General features: G+C 48.9%; 1 protein-coding gene across 1 annotated transcript in view; it reads left to right on the plus strand.

Moving 5' to 3' along the window:
- The first annotated feature begins 4125 nt into the window (after window positions 1–4125).
- Window positions 4126–15731, plus strand: part of LOC140460787 (uncharacterized) — a 125148-nt gene continuing 113542 nt past the window's right edge. Inside the window, 2 exon segments of the mRNA XM_072555471.1 lie at window positions 4126–4298; window positions 11348–12444. Of these exon segments, the coding sequence (XP_072411572.1) occupies window positions 11755–12444 (690 nt within the window). The 5' untranslated portion in view covers window positions 4126–4298; window positions 11348–11754.

Consider the following 15731-nt stretch of genomic DNA (forward strand, 5'->3'; position numbering starts at 1 on the left):
CCATGCCCTTTATGATTTTTATAAACCACTATACGGTCACCCTTCAGCCTCTGACGCTCCAGGGAAAACAGCCCCAGCCTGTTCAGCCTCTCCCTGTAGCTCAGATCCTCCAACCCTGGCAACATCCTTGTACATCTTTTCTGAACCCTTTCAAGTTTCACAACATCTTTCCGATAGGAAGGAGACCAGAATTGCATGCAATATTCCAACAGTGGCCTAACCAATGTCCTGTACAGTCACAAATGACCTCTCGACTCCTGTACTCAATACTCTGACCAATAAATGAAAGCATATCAAATACCATATTCACTATTCTATTGACCTGTGACTCCACTTTCAAGGAGCTATGAATCTGCACTCCAAGGTCTCTCTTAGTGAAAATGCCTCTACTGCTTCCATGGGCAGGGAATTCCATAGATTCACTCCTGTCTGGGAAAAGCAGTTCCTCCTCATCTCGGTCCTAAATCTGCTCCTCCTAATCTTGAGGCCTGGTCTCATCCAGCAGCAAAAATGACTCGATAGGGTAGGGCTTCATCCCCACAGTGCAACAAATTCCCACCTTCCATCAAAATCCTGGATGTACTCACTTACTCACTCAGTTGCTGTCTCACAAATGCAAGATTTCATTGTAACTTCTGCTCCCATTAAAGGCAAAACATCTTTGAAAGCTGCTCTGAAACTCCAGCCTTCACAATCACACCTCTGCTTTCACTGAAGAAGATTAGAGTCATACAGCACGGAAACAGACCCTTTGGTACAACTCGTCCAGGCTGACCAGATATCCGAAACTAATCTTGTCCCATTTGCTAGCATTTGGCCCACATCCCTCTGCGTCTGGATGAGTACATGAATAGGAAGGATTTTGAGGAATATGGGCCACATGCTGCCAAATGGAATAGATTGATTTCGGATATATGGTTGGCATAGACGAGTTGGGCTGAAGGATCTGTTTGTGTGGTGTATGACTCTAACTGTCTTCGGTGAAAGCAGAAGTGTGGTTGTGAAGGCAGGGCTTTCCGAGCAGCTTTCAAAGATGTTTTGCCCTTCTTAGGACCGGAAGAAGTTAGAATGAAATCTTTCATTTGTGAGACAGCAACCACGAAGTGAGTACATCCGGGAATTTGGGAGAAAGTGGGAATTCATTGCACTGAGAGGATGAAGCCCGACCCTATCCAGTCATTTCTGCTGGTGGCTGAGACTAGGCCTCAAGCTTTGGGGGGAGTAGGTTTAGGACTGAGATGAGGAGGACGAAGTGAGGGCTGCTGGTTTTCCCAGAGAGTAGTGTATCTGCAGAATTCTCTGTCCGAGGAAGCAGGCTCCAAAATGCCCCGGTCCTAATTCTTCAGCTTGACATACCCGTGACTGTAAACTTTGAAGTGTTTTGGTTAACTGATGCAAATATTTCCCACTTGTCCAACAATCCAGTGTCAGCTGTTTCAGACATTGAGATGGTTTTGATTCATCTACTAAATACATCTACTCTTATTCGACAATATTCATGACAATGTATGGGAGGTGATACTATATATGCAAGTTGTAGACCAGTAGAAAAGACCGACCAGGCAAGGAAGTGGTTAACAAACACAGGGCATCCCTCTTTTTTTTTCTTTTTTCTTTCTTTTTTTCTTCTTCTTTAACCCCCACACTATCGCCTAACTGCGGTAGTGCTTATTTAGGGCATCCCTCTTAGAGTATGCACCTTGTTTGTTCACAAATTAAACACGCTTCAGATCTTTTCCTAGCTGCTTTCCCAAAATCTGGGTGCCACCAGGTTTGTGAGCGTGTACAATAATGTACATCATCAACTGAAATAGGCAGCAGCAAAGAGTGAACACAAACCAGTCCAGCAGGGGGCACCCATGTTTTGGTTTGAGTATTGAGGGAGTGCCCTTTTTGAGGTCCCTGTGATATCAGTATCATACCCAGGCTAATGTGCATTGAAACCAGATTATGAAGTGTTAACTTTCCTGCAAACTTCTGCCTGTGTGCGTCTCTCTGTAACATTTTCCAACTTGCTTCATATCTCAATTTGTCAGCTTTTGTTTATTCCTTCCTTCCAGGGTTAATGAGGCACTCATATTCCAGAACAGTCCAAATTAGGGAGTTGAGCCTCCTAAATCCTGGCTGTGACACTTTGCTGCTTAACCAAGTGTGCAACCTCTCAGCTGTTCCATTTGCAAATCGAACACTGTTTTCAACACAAGTTGTTAGTGTCTCTGCATGAGTCCACAATCTGGGGGAAGTACAACGGAGTCTTTAATTGTTGCCCAATGTGTCCTGTATGTCGAATTCATTCAAATCTGGACATCCTGAACTGAGCAATTATACTTCAGATTTCTACTCGCCATTTAAGACTAATATTGGGCACTCGAACAGATCAGGGGCATCTTGAAGGATGGCACGGACCTCAGACAGAATCTTACATGGATTCATGCAATTTTTGAGCGAAGTAAGGCATAATTCTGCAAGTGCGAATTCACCCAACAAACTTGTGTGTGTATGTGTGTGCACGTGTTGGGGGGAGGGGGAGGGGATGTATATTTGCAGATACATTCTATGTGCAATTTTTAAAGCAAAACTCTGCAGGCAGTCAATACATGTAATAGTTTGTAAGTTTGACTTTGGAAATAGAACCAGTCTGACTCAAGATTGGGATACAGGCAGACTCTGACCTCACACCTTTAATGCATTGTCTGAGCTGAGATGTGAGCTTTTGCTATAAAACCGTGTATTCTCAAAGGTGACAACAAGAAAGTCTGGGATTCACATTGTAATGAGACCTGCAAACTATTTGAAAAGGTGGAAGACTTAACAATCCAGGTTTGTTCAATATACCATTTCAGTGGCAGGACGCTGGAATGTTTTGCTCTAAATTGTGTCTCAGGATCTTATCCTCCACAAGCACCTGATGATGAGGCAGCACTCCAAAAGTTACTGCTTCCAAAGAAGCCTGTTGGACTACAGCCTGGAGTTGTGTGATTCTAGAATCTGGTCTCCAGCATCTGCAGTCCTTGTTTTTACCTTGTTGATTTTAACCCTACAGCGAATCCTCTTGCAAGGATGCCTGCCTTGAAGAAGTTTTCCTCCTCTCTCTACAAGAATCTCAGGGAGTCCCTCTCCCACTGCAACTCCCAGGTCATTTCCTCTGCCCTGAAGCTTTTCAACCATGTTCTGAAACAGACTCGCAACCACAGCCACATTTGCTTCCTCAGTGCCTGCCTCCGTAACCAACTCATCCTACACCGAATCTGGACCACCTTTAACCAAACAGAGCTCGGATCCAAACAGGCCACTCCACCCTCCTGTCTGACCTATCACCTTCATCCCCACCCCTATTCACCTATTGTACTCGATATTACTTTCTCCCCACCCCCCTCTCATTTATCTCACCACCTTGCAGGCACACTGCCTCTATTGCTGATGAAGGGCTTTTGCCCGAAATGTCGATTTTCCTGCTCCTCAGATGCTGCCTGAACTGCTGTGCTTTTCCAGTACCTAATCTAAAGTGGATTGGCTATGCTGAATTACCCATAGTGTCTAAGGATGTGTAGGTTAGGGTGGATTGGCCGTGCTAAACTACCCATAGTGCCCAGGGATGTGCAGGTTGGGGTGGATTGGCCATGCTAAATTACCCATAGTGCCCAGGGATGTGCAGGTTAGGGTGGATTGGCCATGCTAAATTACCCATAGTGTCTAAGGATGTGCAGGTTGGGGTGGATTGGCCATGCTAAATTACCCATAGTGCCCAGGGATGTGCAGGTTGGGGTGGATTGGCCATGCTAAATTCCCCATAGTGTCTAGGGATGTGCAGGTTAGGGTGGATGGGCCATGCTAAATTACCCATAGTGCCCAGGGATGTGCAGGTTAGTTTGAATGGGCCATGCTAAATTAGGCATAAGGTGCAGGTAAGGTGCATGACTCAGCGTTAAATCTAGAGCAATGGGGACAGGGGTAATGGGTGTGGGTGGGTGACCCTTGGGAGGGTCGGTGAGGCCGAGTGGCCTGCTTCCAAACTGTGGGGATTCTCTGAAGGGAGGGGGTTTGGAAAGTGAGTTGTCCTCCCCGTCTGCTGCTGGGGCCGAGCATGCGCGGTGCGGCGGCCCGCTGAAGGCCTCGCCCCGCCCCTAGTTTCTTTGTGACGTCACAACGCGGAAGTGGCCCTGTCAGTTTCAAAGTGAATCTCCCTCCCTCTGGGCAACTCTTCATCCTGGGAGGGAGACAGAGATGGGAGGAGGGGAAATTGGTCACTTGGAGCAACTGGAGTGAATCCAGGGAGGGAGCAGACTCCACAAACTCAGGTATGTGTCTTAGTTACCCGGGTGAGGAGGGACTGAAGGATAGAGATTGGGAAGGGGGAGGGCTGGATATCTTTTCTGTTTTGATGTTTAAAATGCACCCGATTCCCACCAGTAACTGCAACAGGTACAAGTACAGCACATGCAATATTCCTCATTGCAGCTTCAAGCCGGTTTTGCATCCTCTGTTCTTCCTCCACCTTCGTTCCTGCACATTTAGCCTCTTTCCCTCATTCCCAACCCCCCGCCCTGATGTTCCAAGCTCCATTCTTTCCCGGTGGCGCCCATTACTCTTGTCTATTTCTTGCCTTATCCGGCCTTGTGTGTGAACAAAGTGTTAACGTATATCCTCTTTCACTGCTAGCTGCTTCCTTGTTTGCGAAAGCAACATTTCCTCCCATTTTCCGCCGACACTGAGCCTTCTGACCTCCTTGATTGTGTTTTTTTGTTTTTGCAGAAGCAGGAAATAGATGGTTATAACTGTTTGTACGAGCACATCTAGTTTCATCTACACCCCCTCCCCTCACAGCACCTTTATCTGTTTGTCTGTAACATTGTTTGCAGGCACATTTCATGTATGCACATTTTAGCTAATACAAAAGCAATTATATATTTCCTTCACATAGCTTTCATTCTTGTTAACTCCACTGTTAGCTGAAACAATTATACCCTGATGTTAGTTCATTTACTTTGCAGAAGCAATTATGGTTGCAGAAGTAACACCGCTTTACCTTTTTCCCACAGGGGTGACCCTACAACCTTGTATAAATAATGTGGGGCATGGTGAGGGTAAACAGACAAGATCTTTGATCTGGGGTTGCTCATAGGTTTAGGGTGAGATTTTAAAGAAACCTAAGGAGCAACTCCTATGTACAGAGGGTGGTGTGTGTAAATGTTGGGAAGCATTTAGAGGGACATGGGTCAAGTGCTGGCAAATGGGACTAGATTGATTTAGGATATCTGGTCAGCATGGACTGAAGGGACTGTTTCTGTGCTATACATCTGTGATTCTGGCTTGCCACTAATGTTTGTCACGTCTGTCTGTTCAAGTTCTCCCTGGTGTTGGTGTTAACGCCTTGGTGTCTTATTTTGCTCCCCACATCCTGGGGACATTAACCATTTCCTATCTGGTTGTTCTGATCTGGACTGCTGTCCGGATCTTTGGATTTCTGGGATTGGTCAATAAGCACACCTGGAAGTGACTTTGTCAATCATACAAGCAATAGTTTATTCTTTGATACGGCCGGGTCGGTAGACTCTGATCAGCCCAGAAGGATTAGATTAGATTCCCAACAGTATGGAAACAGGCCCTTCGGCCCAACCAGTCCACACCGACTCTCTGAAGAGTAGCCCACCCAGACCCATCTCCCTCTAACGAATTCACCTATCATCACGGGCAGTTTAGCATGGCCAATTCACCAAACCTGCACATCTTTGGATTGTGGGAGGAAACCCACGCAGACATGGGGACAATGTGCAAACTCCACACAGCCAGTCCCCCGAGGCTGGACTCGAACCTGGGACTCTGGTGTTGTGAGGCAGCAGTGCTAACCACTGAGCCACCGATGAGTACTCCGAGAGTGCCAAAAGAATCCGCCGACTTTTACAGAGTTTGGATAGAACTTATGTACATTGTTCAGAGTCAGACATTGAGCATGATCACATAGTAACAACCAATCAGATCCCGCAAGGTCCTCGTGCATTTTTGACTTAGCCTAGGCTGGCATCGTGGCTCAGTGGTTAGCTACTGCTGCCTCACAGCACCAGGGTCCCAGGTTCGATTCCAGCCTTGGGTGACCGTCTGTGTGGAGTTTGCACATTCTCCCTGTGTCTGTGTGGGTTTTCTCCGGGGGCTCCGGTTTCCTCCCAGAGTCCAAAGATGTGCAGGTCAGGTGGATTGGCCATGCTAAATTGCCCATAGTGTTAGGTGCATTAGTCAGAGGGAAAATGGTTCTGGGTGGGTTACTCTTCAGAGGGTCAGTGTGGACTGGTTGGGCCGAAGGGCCTGTTTCCAAACTGTAGGGAATCTAATCTAATCTATCATAATTTCTTGTAGACAACCTGTTCTTGGAATCGTATTTGTCCTGGCTAGTGGTTAGGATTAAACGTTACTTCTGCGATTGATGGTTAGGTTCAGATTTGTTACTTCTGCATTTGCAATTTTTTTCACTGGATTTACATCCGTCTGTGGATTCTTGTTTGTTCTGAGTCGTATCTGCCTGACTCAGTCCCACCGAGTTAGCCAAGCAGAAGCTATTTTGTCCTACCTCCCATGTTAAAGTGGAGATTTGAGGTGGCCCAGGGAATCCTTTGAGAACTCAGACCTGTAACACCTCACTCTTGGTTTGTCCTGGAAATCATTCTCTTTGGAAGTGTGGAATAAAAATCTCTCATCAGAAAGCCCCAAAATGCAATTCAATTCAATCCATAGCAGATAAGCACTAAGAGTTAATTTTCTACGGGTTTCAACAGTCTCAGCACTAAAATGGTCTCACAAGGGAACGGCTGTGAATGTTATCACTTGGTGTCCTTTTCACACAGATTCACCGATGCTGAGGCAAACGTTCTTAATTGCCTTACAGCATCCTGTTATCACTTGGTGAGCCCAGGTATCCCTATCTTTAAGTTCTCTCCTCATTCTGAGCCTTCCTGCCTGTTTATTTTCTAGTGCAGTAAATGTATTCAATGATTCAGCATTACATTTTAGTCTGAATGTTTAAAGACAAGTTTTAAGGCTATAGACTTCATCACCCAGATGCCCACACCCTCATTCCTCCCTTTGATTGCACCGCGATCACTGAAAGAGAAGGCTAGTCCAAACGAATGCCCTTCAAGGTGGTCCAGCCATCAACATCCTGTAGAGAGGCACTACCATCTTCACAGCTCATCTGGTCATATTTATCATCACCATTGACACATGTGGGTGAGCCATCAGATCGTAAAAGGAGCATCTTCTGGGGCAAATCTATATCACTAAGGGTCCTCATAAGCCTAGCAATTAAATACCTAACAATACCAATACCGACAAACAGACATAGCTAAATTGATAAGCCAATTGTACTATCAGCCCAATCTGCAGTTTCCCCAACTGGTCCCTTCAGTCATTCTGTCACGGACTACTTGAATCTCTTCTTGTATCTTAGTCATATTGCTAGTGAGATTGGGAATGCCCATAGTGCGTTTATCTTGGACAATGGTGCAGACCTCACCCTCCCGGGCGAGTATATAGTCTAAGGCATATCGATTCTGCATAGAGTAAAGACACAGGTCTGATAATCCCAGTTTACTCTGTTCCAGAGCCTCTTTACTCTTATTTCCTCAAATGGTCAGGCCACAAAAGAGGGAATTGCGTTTCTGTTGACTTGTCACCCCTGCCGATCCTTCCAACCTCAGGGTACTCTGGATTCCCCAGCCTATCGGGTGTCCTGTATTGTCACCCAGTCCATTGGGATCCTTCCAGTTGGAGCAAGGTTGGCTGGGAGTGACCGCTGCATCCTCCGCAGATGGAGATTCCATCGACTTGTCCACTGGCCTGGACAAGGTACTGTTGTGGGAACAAGGGCTCCGGTAGTGACGTTATGAGAGACATCTTTGCCATCCAGGACAAGGAAATTGGTAGCTTTACCTTAGCTGAAGAAATAATAGTCTGGTTTGGTGTATATTAGGGAGAGTTTGTCAAAAGAGGTTACTGAAATGTTACAGCAGGGGGTCTGGTCAGGTCTACAGGAGTATAGGGTCAACGTTTTGCAAGAGGAGTCGCTTGAGCGCTGTAAAAAATGGGCCAAGTGACTCGAGCACTTGCAGTGTATGGGAGACAATGGTCCTCAGAATGCTGTTCCCGTTGGGCTCTCCCTTCGCTCTATTGTACATGGTCTTGGTGACAGTATCAGGTTCTGAAAAGAGAAAAGGCCTATAAATCCGCAAGGATCTGTTTTGGGACCATTGCTGTTTGTCATTTTTATAAATGACCTGGAGGAAGGGTTAGAAGGTTGGGTGAGCAAGTTTGCGGATGATACGAAAGTCGGAGGAGTTGTAGACAGTGAGGAAGGATGTGGCAGGTTACAGCGGGATATAGAGAAGCTGCAGAGCTGGGCAGAAAGGTGGCAAATGGAGTTCAATGTAGCTAAGTGTGAGGTGATTCACTTTGGTAGGAGTAATAAAAAGATGGATTACTGGGCTAATGGTAGACTACTTGGTAGTGTGGAAGAGCAGAGGGATCTTGGTGTCCATGTACACAGATCTCTGAGAGTTGCCACCCAGGTAAATAGTGCAGTGAAGAAGGCATATGGCGTACTGGCTTTTATTGGTAGAGGAATTGAGTTCCGCAGTCCTGAGGTCATGCTGCAGTTGTATAAGACTCTGGTGCGGCCACATCTGGAATATTGTGTGCAGTTTTGGTCGCCATACTATAGGAAGGATGTGGAGGCACTGGAACAGGTGCAGAGGAAGTTTACCAGGATGTTGCCTGGTATGGTAGGAAGATCCTATGAGGAAAGGCTGAGGCACTTGGGGTTGTTTTCATTGGAGAAAAGAAGGTTTAGGGGTGACTTGATAGAGGTGTACAAGATGATTAGGGGGTTAGATAGGGTTGACAGTGAGAACCTTTTTCCACGTATGGAGTCAGCGATTACAAGGGGGCATAGCTTTAAATTAAGGGGGGGGTAGATATAGGACTGATGTTAGGGGTAGGTTCTTCACTCAGCGAGTCGTAAGTTCATGGAATGCCCTGCCAGTAGCAGTAGTGGACTCTCCCTCTTTATGGGTATTTAAGCGGGCATTGGATAGGTATATGGAGGATAGTGGGTTAGTGTAGGTTAGGTGGGCTTTGATCGGCGCAACATCGAGGGCCGAAGGGCCTGTACTGCGCTGTATTCTTCTATGTTCTATGTTAAATGCACAAGGGAAGGGTTCCATTCCAGGTCTATGTGCCACATAAGGCCTGCTGTACCCCAGGCAGTGTTACACCAGCTGTTTGTATACACAGACCGGAGGTATTGGAAAGTGATATTTCTCTTCACAGGATCAGCAGTAGGGAGTCTGACAAATAGAATGGAATCGGGGACTGGGGACGGGGCAAGTAAGTCATCTCCCGATAGAGAGGAGTAACATACTACTGCCTCTGGGGTGAAGAGCGTTCTGTGGGCCTGTATAAATAAGTTCCTTGTGGATTGAGGAGTTTCCCCTATCAGGCTTCCCTTTTCTCGAGTCGGCCCGTCCTACAAAAAGGGATGGTGTTCCTGGGCGCCCTTGAAATATTTACCATAATGACAGGGTTGATCATTTTTATCCTCACTAGGCTTGCGTCTGCAGGTAAGATCAAAAAGACAGGTTCGGTAACGCCATGGTAACTCCCCCTGATTTCTACTGTCCAGATGGACCATCTGGTCTTTCTGATGTAAGAGTCCATTACAATAATCAATCTTCATCACGTTCCACACGTCAAAGGGGTCTGGTCCGGTGCACTGGACGACATCTCCTCAGTATGGGTGGTGGATAACCTCTGATCATTCCCGGTCCCATCCATACTTAGAGCCTTTCCCCATCAGGATGTTCTACGTGATCAGAAAGGTGAGGAGATAAGTGATCCCCCACATGTCCCTCCTCTTAGTTCAAGTATCTGTAATAAGATTAACATTAGAACAACAGCAGGATTCAAAAACCCAAATGGACAGGGTCCACTCCTTTTGTTCAGATTCCAGGATTCTCTCCTCGTCTTTCCCCCTTTTGATTGGTGCGGTCAATCAATTTACAATGGTGCCGTTGGACCCAAGCTGAGCGCCCAGCAACTTTGGCCGACGGAGGGGTGGGAAGTAAAACCTGGAAGGGGCCATCCCAATGAGGTTGGAGACCTTTGCCAGTCCAGTCCTTGACGAGCACCAACGAACCAGGGTCTACCCGTGACGAGGCTGAAAGGGAGGGAACATCGCTGTAGGCCGCACGCTCCTGGGAGTAAAAGGCACACATAACATTCATTAGAGCAAGAACATAACCAATCATTGCTTCGGTCACGTGGTGGACGTGGACTGAGAAGGGAGCTGAATCGTTCCAAAGGGTACGGAGGGGGTGACCAGAGAGACTCTCAGCTGGAGACAGTCGTGTCTTGCCCGCAGACATGGATCGCATCTGGAATAAGGCCACAGGGATTAACATAAACAGGAGGGGCCAGACTCTGCCATTAATTTGGCAAGTTTAGTCGTGAGTCTGGTTAAAACATTCAACAAGGCCGGCCGCCTGAGGATGATAAGTACCATGCAGTTGCCGACAAATACAAAGCTGGGAACAGAGTTCTCCGTTAATATTACCTACAAATGTGACTGGAGTCATAGAGATGTACAGCACAGAAACAGACCCTTCGGTCCAACTCGTCCTTGCTGACAAGAGAGCCAACCCAATTTCGTCCCAGCTGTCAGCACCCGGCCCATATAGGGGCCAAGTGATGGCAAACGTGACTAGATTAATTTAGGATATCTGGGCAGGTTGGGCCAAAGGGTCTGTTTCCGTGCTGCGTGACTCTAATTGTCTTCAGTGAAAGCAGAAGTGTGGTTGTGAAGGCTGGACTTTCAGAGCATGTTTTGCCCTGACTGGGAGCAGAAGAGTTTGACTGAAGTGTGTCGGTGTTAATGCCTTGATGTCTCATTTTGCTTCACCTTCTCGGGGTCATTAACCATTTTGTGTCTGGTCCTTCCTCAAGAAGCTGCATTGCAGGTTCACCCTGAATTGACACACTTTTTTTTTATGCTTCCCAAAATCAGACCTGCTCACTCTCAGCAGGATCCCAGTGTTGTGAAAGATATTAACTTTCAGGTGGAGGTATCCAAAATTCAGAGAGATGTCAGTCTTGATGTTTTTGCTTTTTCTGGCCCTGGAAGATCCTGAATCAGCACCTTCAGGAGAATTAGTTAGAGTGGAGTGAGAACAGAGGGGAACGGAGAGTGGGATGGTACTTTCAGTTTTGTGGAACAACAAAAGAATATTCCACAGAAAGTAGAATTGCTTGTTCTGAATTTCTACCCTGCACTGATAGTGATGACTTTTGTAATCTCTTTTTGCAGAGTATTTGAAAATCTGAAGACTGAAGTTTCAAAATCAATGGATGAAGGGCTTATTCCCGAAACATTGAGTCTTCTGCTCCTCGGATACTACCTGACCTGCTGTGCTTTTCCAGCGCCACATTTTTTGACTGACTCTCCAGTGTCTGCAGTCCTCACTTTGATGTCAATGTCTGACAGTCTCTCAATCCATCAGGACCACAACGATTTTTGACTGTGATTTCTGTGAGAGGGATCAACGCTTTTTGGTTCCTCTTTGAGGAAGTTTTCAGCATCAGTGGGACTGGACGAGAGACCCCACTGTTACAGCGCACTGTGTGTGGAGCCTGAAACAGTTATACGGCCTGGGAAGGGGACTTCACGGCAGGGAGGGGCTCCACACGTGTTTGTGTGCAGCTGAAGCTGTGGCCATGGAGAAACCTGAGGAATCCCGCCCTGTGGAGGAACCGTGGAAGTGTGGCGACTGTGGGAAAGGCTACCATTTCCCGTCTGCCCTGGAGACTCATCGGCGCAGTCACACCGGGGAGAGGCCATTCCCCTGCCCTGTCTGCGGAAAGGCCTTCAGACATTCCTCTAACCTGCAGGCCCACCAGCGGATCCACACGGGGGAAAGGCCCTTCCGCTGTCCCGAGTGCGGGAAGGCCTTCGGCACATCCTCCCACCTGCTGACCCACCAGCGGATCCACACAGGAGAGAGGCCATTCACCTGCTCTCAGTGCGGGAAGGGCTTCAGGTATACCTCCCACCTGCTGATCCACCAGCGTATCCACACGGGGGAGAGGCCCTTCAGCTGCCCCGAGTGCGGGAAGGGCTTCAGCACTTCCTGCAACCTGCTGACCCACCAGCGGATCCACACCGGGGAGAGGCCCTTCAGCTGCCCCGAGTGTGGCAAGGGCTTTGCCCAGGTCTCCTCCCTGCTGACCCACCAGTGGGTCCACACCGGGGAGAAGCCAGTCACCTGCTCTCAGTGCGGGAAGGGCTTCACCAGCTCCTCCAACCTGCTGGCCCACCAGCGGATCCACACCGGGGAAAGGCCCTTCACCTGCTCTCAGTGCGGGAAGGGCTTCACCTACTCCTCCCACCTGCGGAAGCACCAGCGAGTTCACGTGCCATCGCAGGGGGATTGAAGGAGTGACGGCCGAGTGCCAATATCAATTGAACTGTGGACCTGTTTCTGGGGAGTCCCGGGTTTGAATCCCGCCACGACAGATGGCAGAATTGGTATTCGGTCAGAAATGTGGAGTTCGGAATCTGACGATGAGACCGTTTCAGGGAGGGGGTGGTGCGGGGGAGAAAGCCCCCATCTGATTCCCTCTGTCCCTTGTTAGGGAAGGGAACCGCCATTGTGGGAAAGGATTCACTCAGTCGTTCCAGCTGCATCCTTTACCCGGTCTGGCCTACACCTGACTCCAGACCCACAGCAGTCTGGTTGACTCTACACTGCCCCTTCCTGGCAAATGAGCAGGGAGACACTTACTTGGAGACAGGGTATGGGTTAAAATTGCTGAGTGAGGCAATACTTCCTCCGGGTTACGGATGTACCAAGGATCCAATTACAAAGGGACAACTTGGTGCTCGCCAATAGTGAAGACAGTGAGGGAGGTGGGACAGGGGAGGTGTGGTGTGTGCAGGCAGTCAATACAGGTAATAGCTTGTAACTTTGACTTTGGAAACAGAACCAGTCTGACTCAAGATTGGGATACAGGCCGACTCTGACCTCACACCTTTAATGAGCTGAGATGTGAGCTTTTGCTATCAAACCTTGTTATCTCGATTCTGGGATTCACATTGTAATGAGACCTGCAACCTATTTGAAAAGGTGGAAGACTTAACAATCTAGGTTTGTTGAATATACCATTTCAGTGGCAGGACGCTGGAATGTTTTGCTCTAAATTGTGTCTCAGGATCTTATCCTCCACAACCACCTGATGATGAGGCAGCACTCCAAAAGTTACTGCTTCCAAAGAAGCCTGTTGGACTCCAACCTGGAGTTGTGTGATTCTAGAATCTGGTCTCCAGCATCTGCAGTCCTTGTTTTTACCTCGTTGATTTTAACCCTACAGCGGATCCTCTTGCAAGGATGCCTGCCTTGAAGAAGTTTTCCTCCTCTCTCTCTACAAGAATCTCAGGGAGTCCCTCTCCCACTGCAACTCCCAGGTCATTTCCTCTGCCCTGAGGCTCTTCAACCATATCCTGAAACAGACTCGCTACCACAGCCCCATTCGCTTCCTCAGTGCCTGCCTCCGTAACCAACTCATCCTACACAGACTCTGGACCACCTTTAAACCAGCAGAGTTCGGATCCGAACAGGACAAACAGTACAGACTACAGATTCAAAAACACCAGCAACGGTTCTCCTTCAGGATCCTCCGCTCCACGCTTGCAGCAATGCGCCGTCACCTAACCTCTCTCCAGTCAGCCCTGCCTCAGCTGAGGGCCACACTCTCTCAGAATTACAAAGGACCCCCTCTGTACTACATCCTCAGGAGAATTCATACTCTCAACAAACAGTATTTCAACTCCATCTTAAACATCAAAAACTGTAAGTACAACAAACCTTTATCCACCCACCTCCATAACCAGCGCTCCTCAAACATTCCAGAAGATTCCCCCGGCCTCTGAAATTGCTCGGACGCCATTAGCCATGCGGCTGGTGCAGCTGCCGCCCCCACGCTGATTGATGTCACTTCCGCCCCCATCATGGCTACTCCCACAGCCACTTCCGCCCCTCACAATTCCTCATGCATCACATGTGACATCATTTCTGCCCCTCACATCATCGCTGATGTCACACGCTCAGTGACTTCCGCCACCCTTACTGCTGTGGTCACCCCCACTTCCACCCCCACCAACGCCACTCACCTGCATTCTGCTGACATGCCCCCCACAGATCCCACCGTCACCATTCCTGGCCTACAGAACCCTGAGGGGAACACCACCCCAGCTCATGACTCCACCCCCCATTCCCCCCCACCATCACACCCACTCCAGTTACCGGCTCCGCCCCCACTCCCAGCTCCACACCCACACCAGATCCCAGCTCCCAGCCCTGCCGCGTTTTCACCATCCCCCCAGACCTCCCCCTCACTGAGGATGAACGATTAGTCCTCAGCAAAGGACTCATCTTCATCCCCCTCCGTCCACGCATCAATGAATTTAATACACGCCGTGATGTCGAACACTTCCTCCGCCTCCGAGCTTACTTTCACAATCTGGACTCCCGCCCACCTTCCGAGGACCCCTTCACCCACCTCCAACACACTGCATCCACCTGGACACCCCGCGCTGGCCTATTACCTGCCCTCGACCTCTTCATTTCCAACTGCCGCCGGGACATTAACCGCCTCAACCTGTCTACCCACCCTCCCCCACTCCAACCTCTCACCCTCACAACGCGCAGCCCTCCAATCCCTCTGCTCCAATCCTGACCTCACCATTAAGCCAGCGGATAAAGGGGGCGCAGTGGGAGTCTGGCGCACTGACCTCTACGCCGCTGAAGCCAAACGCCAACTCGAAGACACCTCTTCCTACTGCCCCCTCGACCATGACCCAACCCCCATCACCAACCCATCATCTCCCAGACCATACAGAACCTCATCACCTCAGGAGATCTCCCAACCACAGCTTCCAACCTCAGTCCGGGAACCCCGCACTGCCCGGTTCTACCTCCTTCCCAAGATCCACAAGCCTGACCACCCTGGCTGACCCATTGTCTCAGCGTGCTCCTGCCCCACTGAACTCATCTCTACCTACCTCGACACTGTCCTATTCCCCCTAGTCCAGAAACTCCCCACATACGTTCGAGACACCACCCACGCCCTCCACCTCCTCCAAGACTTCCGTTTCCCCGGCCCCCAACACCTCATCTTCACCATGGATATCCAATCCCTCTACACCTCCATCCGCAATGTCCAGGGCCTCCAAGCCCTCCGTTTTTTCCTCTCCAGACGTCCCCAACAGTACCCTTCCACCGACACTCTCATTCATTTGGCTAAACTGGTCCTCACCCTTAACAATTTCTCCTTCGAATCCTCCCACTTCCTCCAGACCAAAGGGGTAGCCCATGGGCACACGTATGGGCCCCAGCTATGTTTGTCTCTTTGTTGGCTACGTAGAACAGTTGATCTTCTGTAATTACACCGGCACCACTCCCCACCTCTTCTTCCGCTACATTGATGACTGCATTGGCACCACCTCGTGCTCCCGCGAGGAGGTTGAGCAATTCATCAACTTCACCAACACATTCCACCATGACCTTAAAGTTAACTGGACCATCTCTGACACCTCCCTCCCCTTCCTCGACCTCTCCATCTCCATTAATGATGACCGACTTGACACCGACATTTTCTACAAACCCACCGACTCCCACAGCTACCTGGATTACACC

This window comes from Chiloscyllium punctatum, chromosome 36 (genome assembly GCF_047496795.1).
Source record: "Chiloscyllium punctatum isolate Juve2018m chromosome 36, sChiPun1.3, whole genome shotgun sequence".
Classification (NCBI taxonomy): Eukaryota; Metazoa; Chordata; class Chondrichthyes; order Orectolobiformes; family Hemiscylliidae; genus Chiloscyllium; species Chiloscyllium punctatum.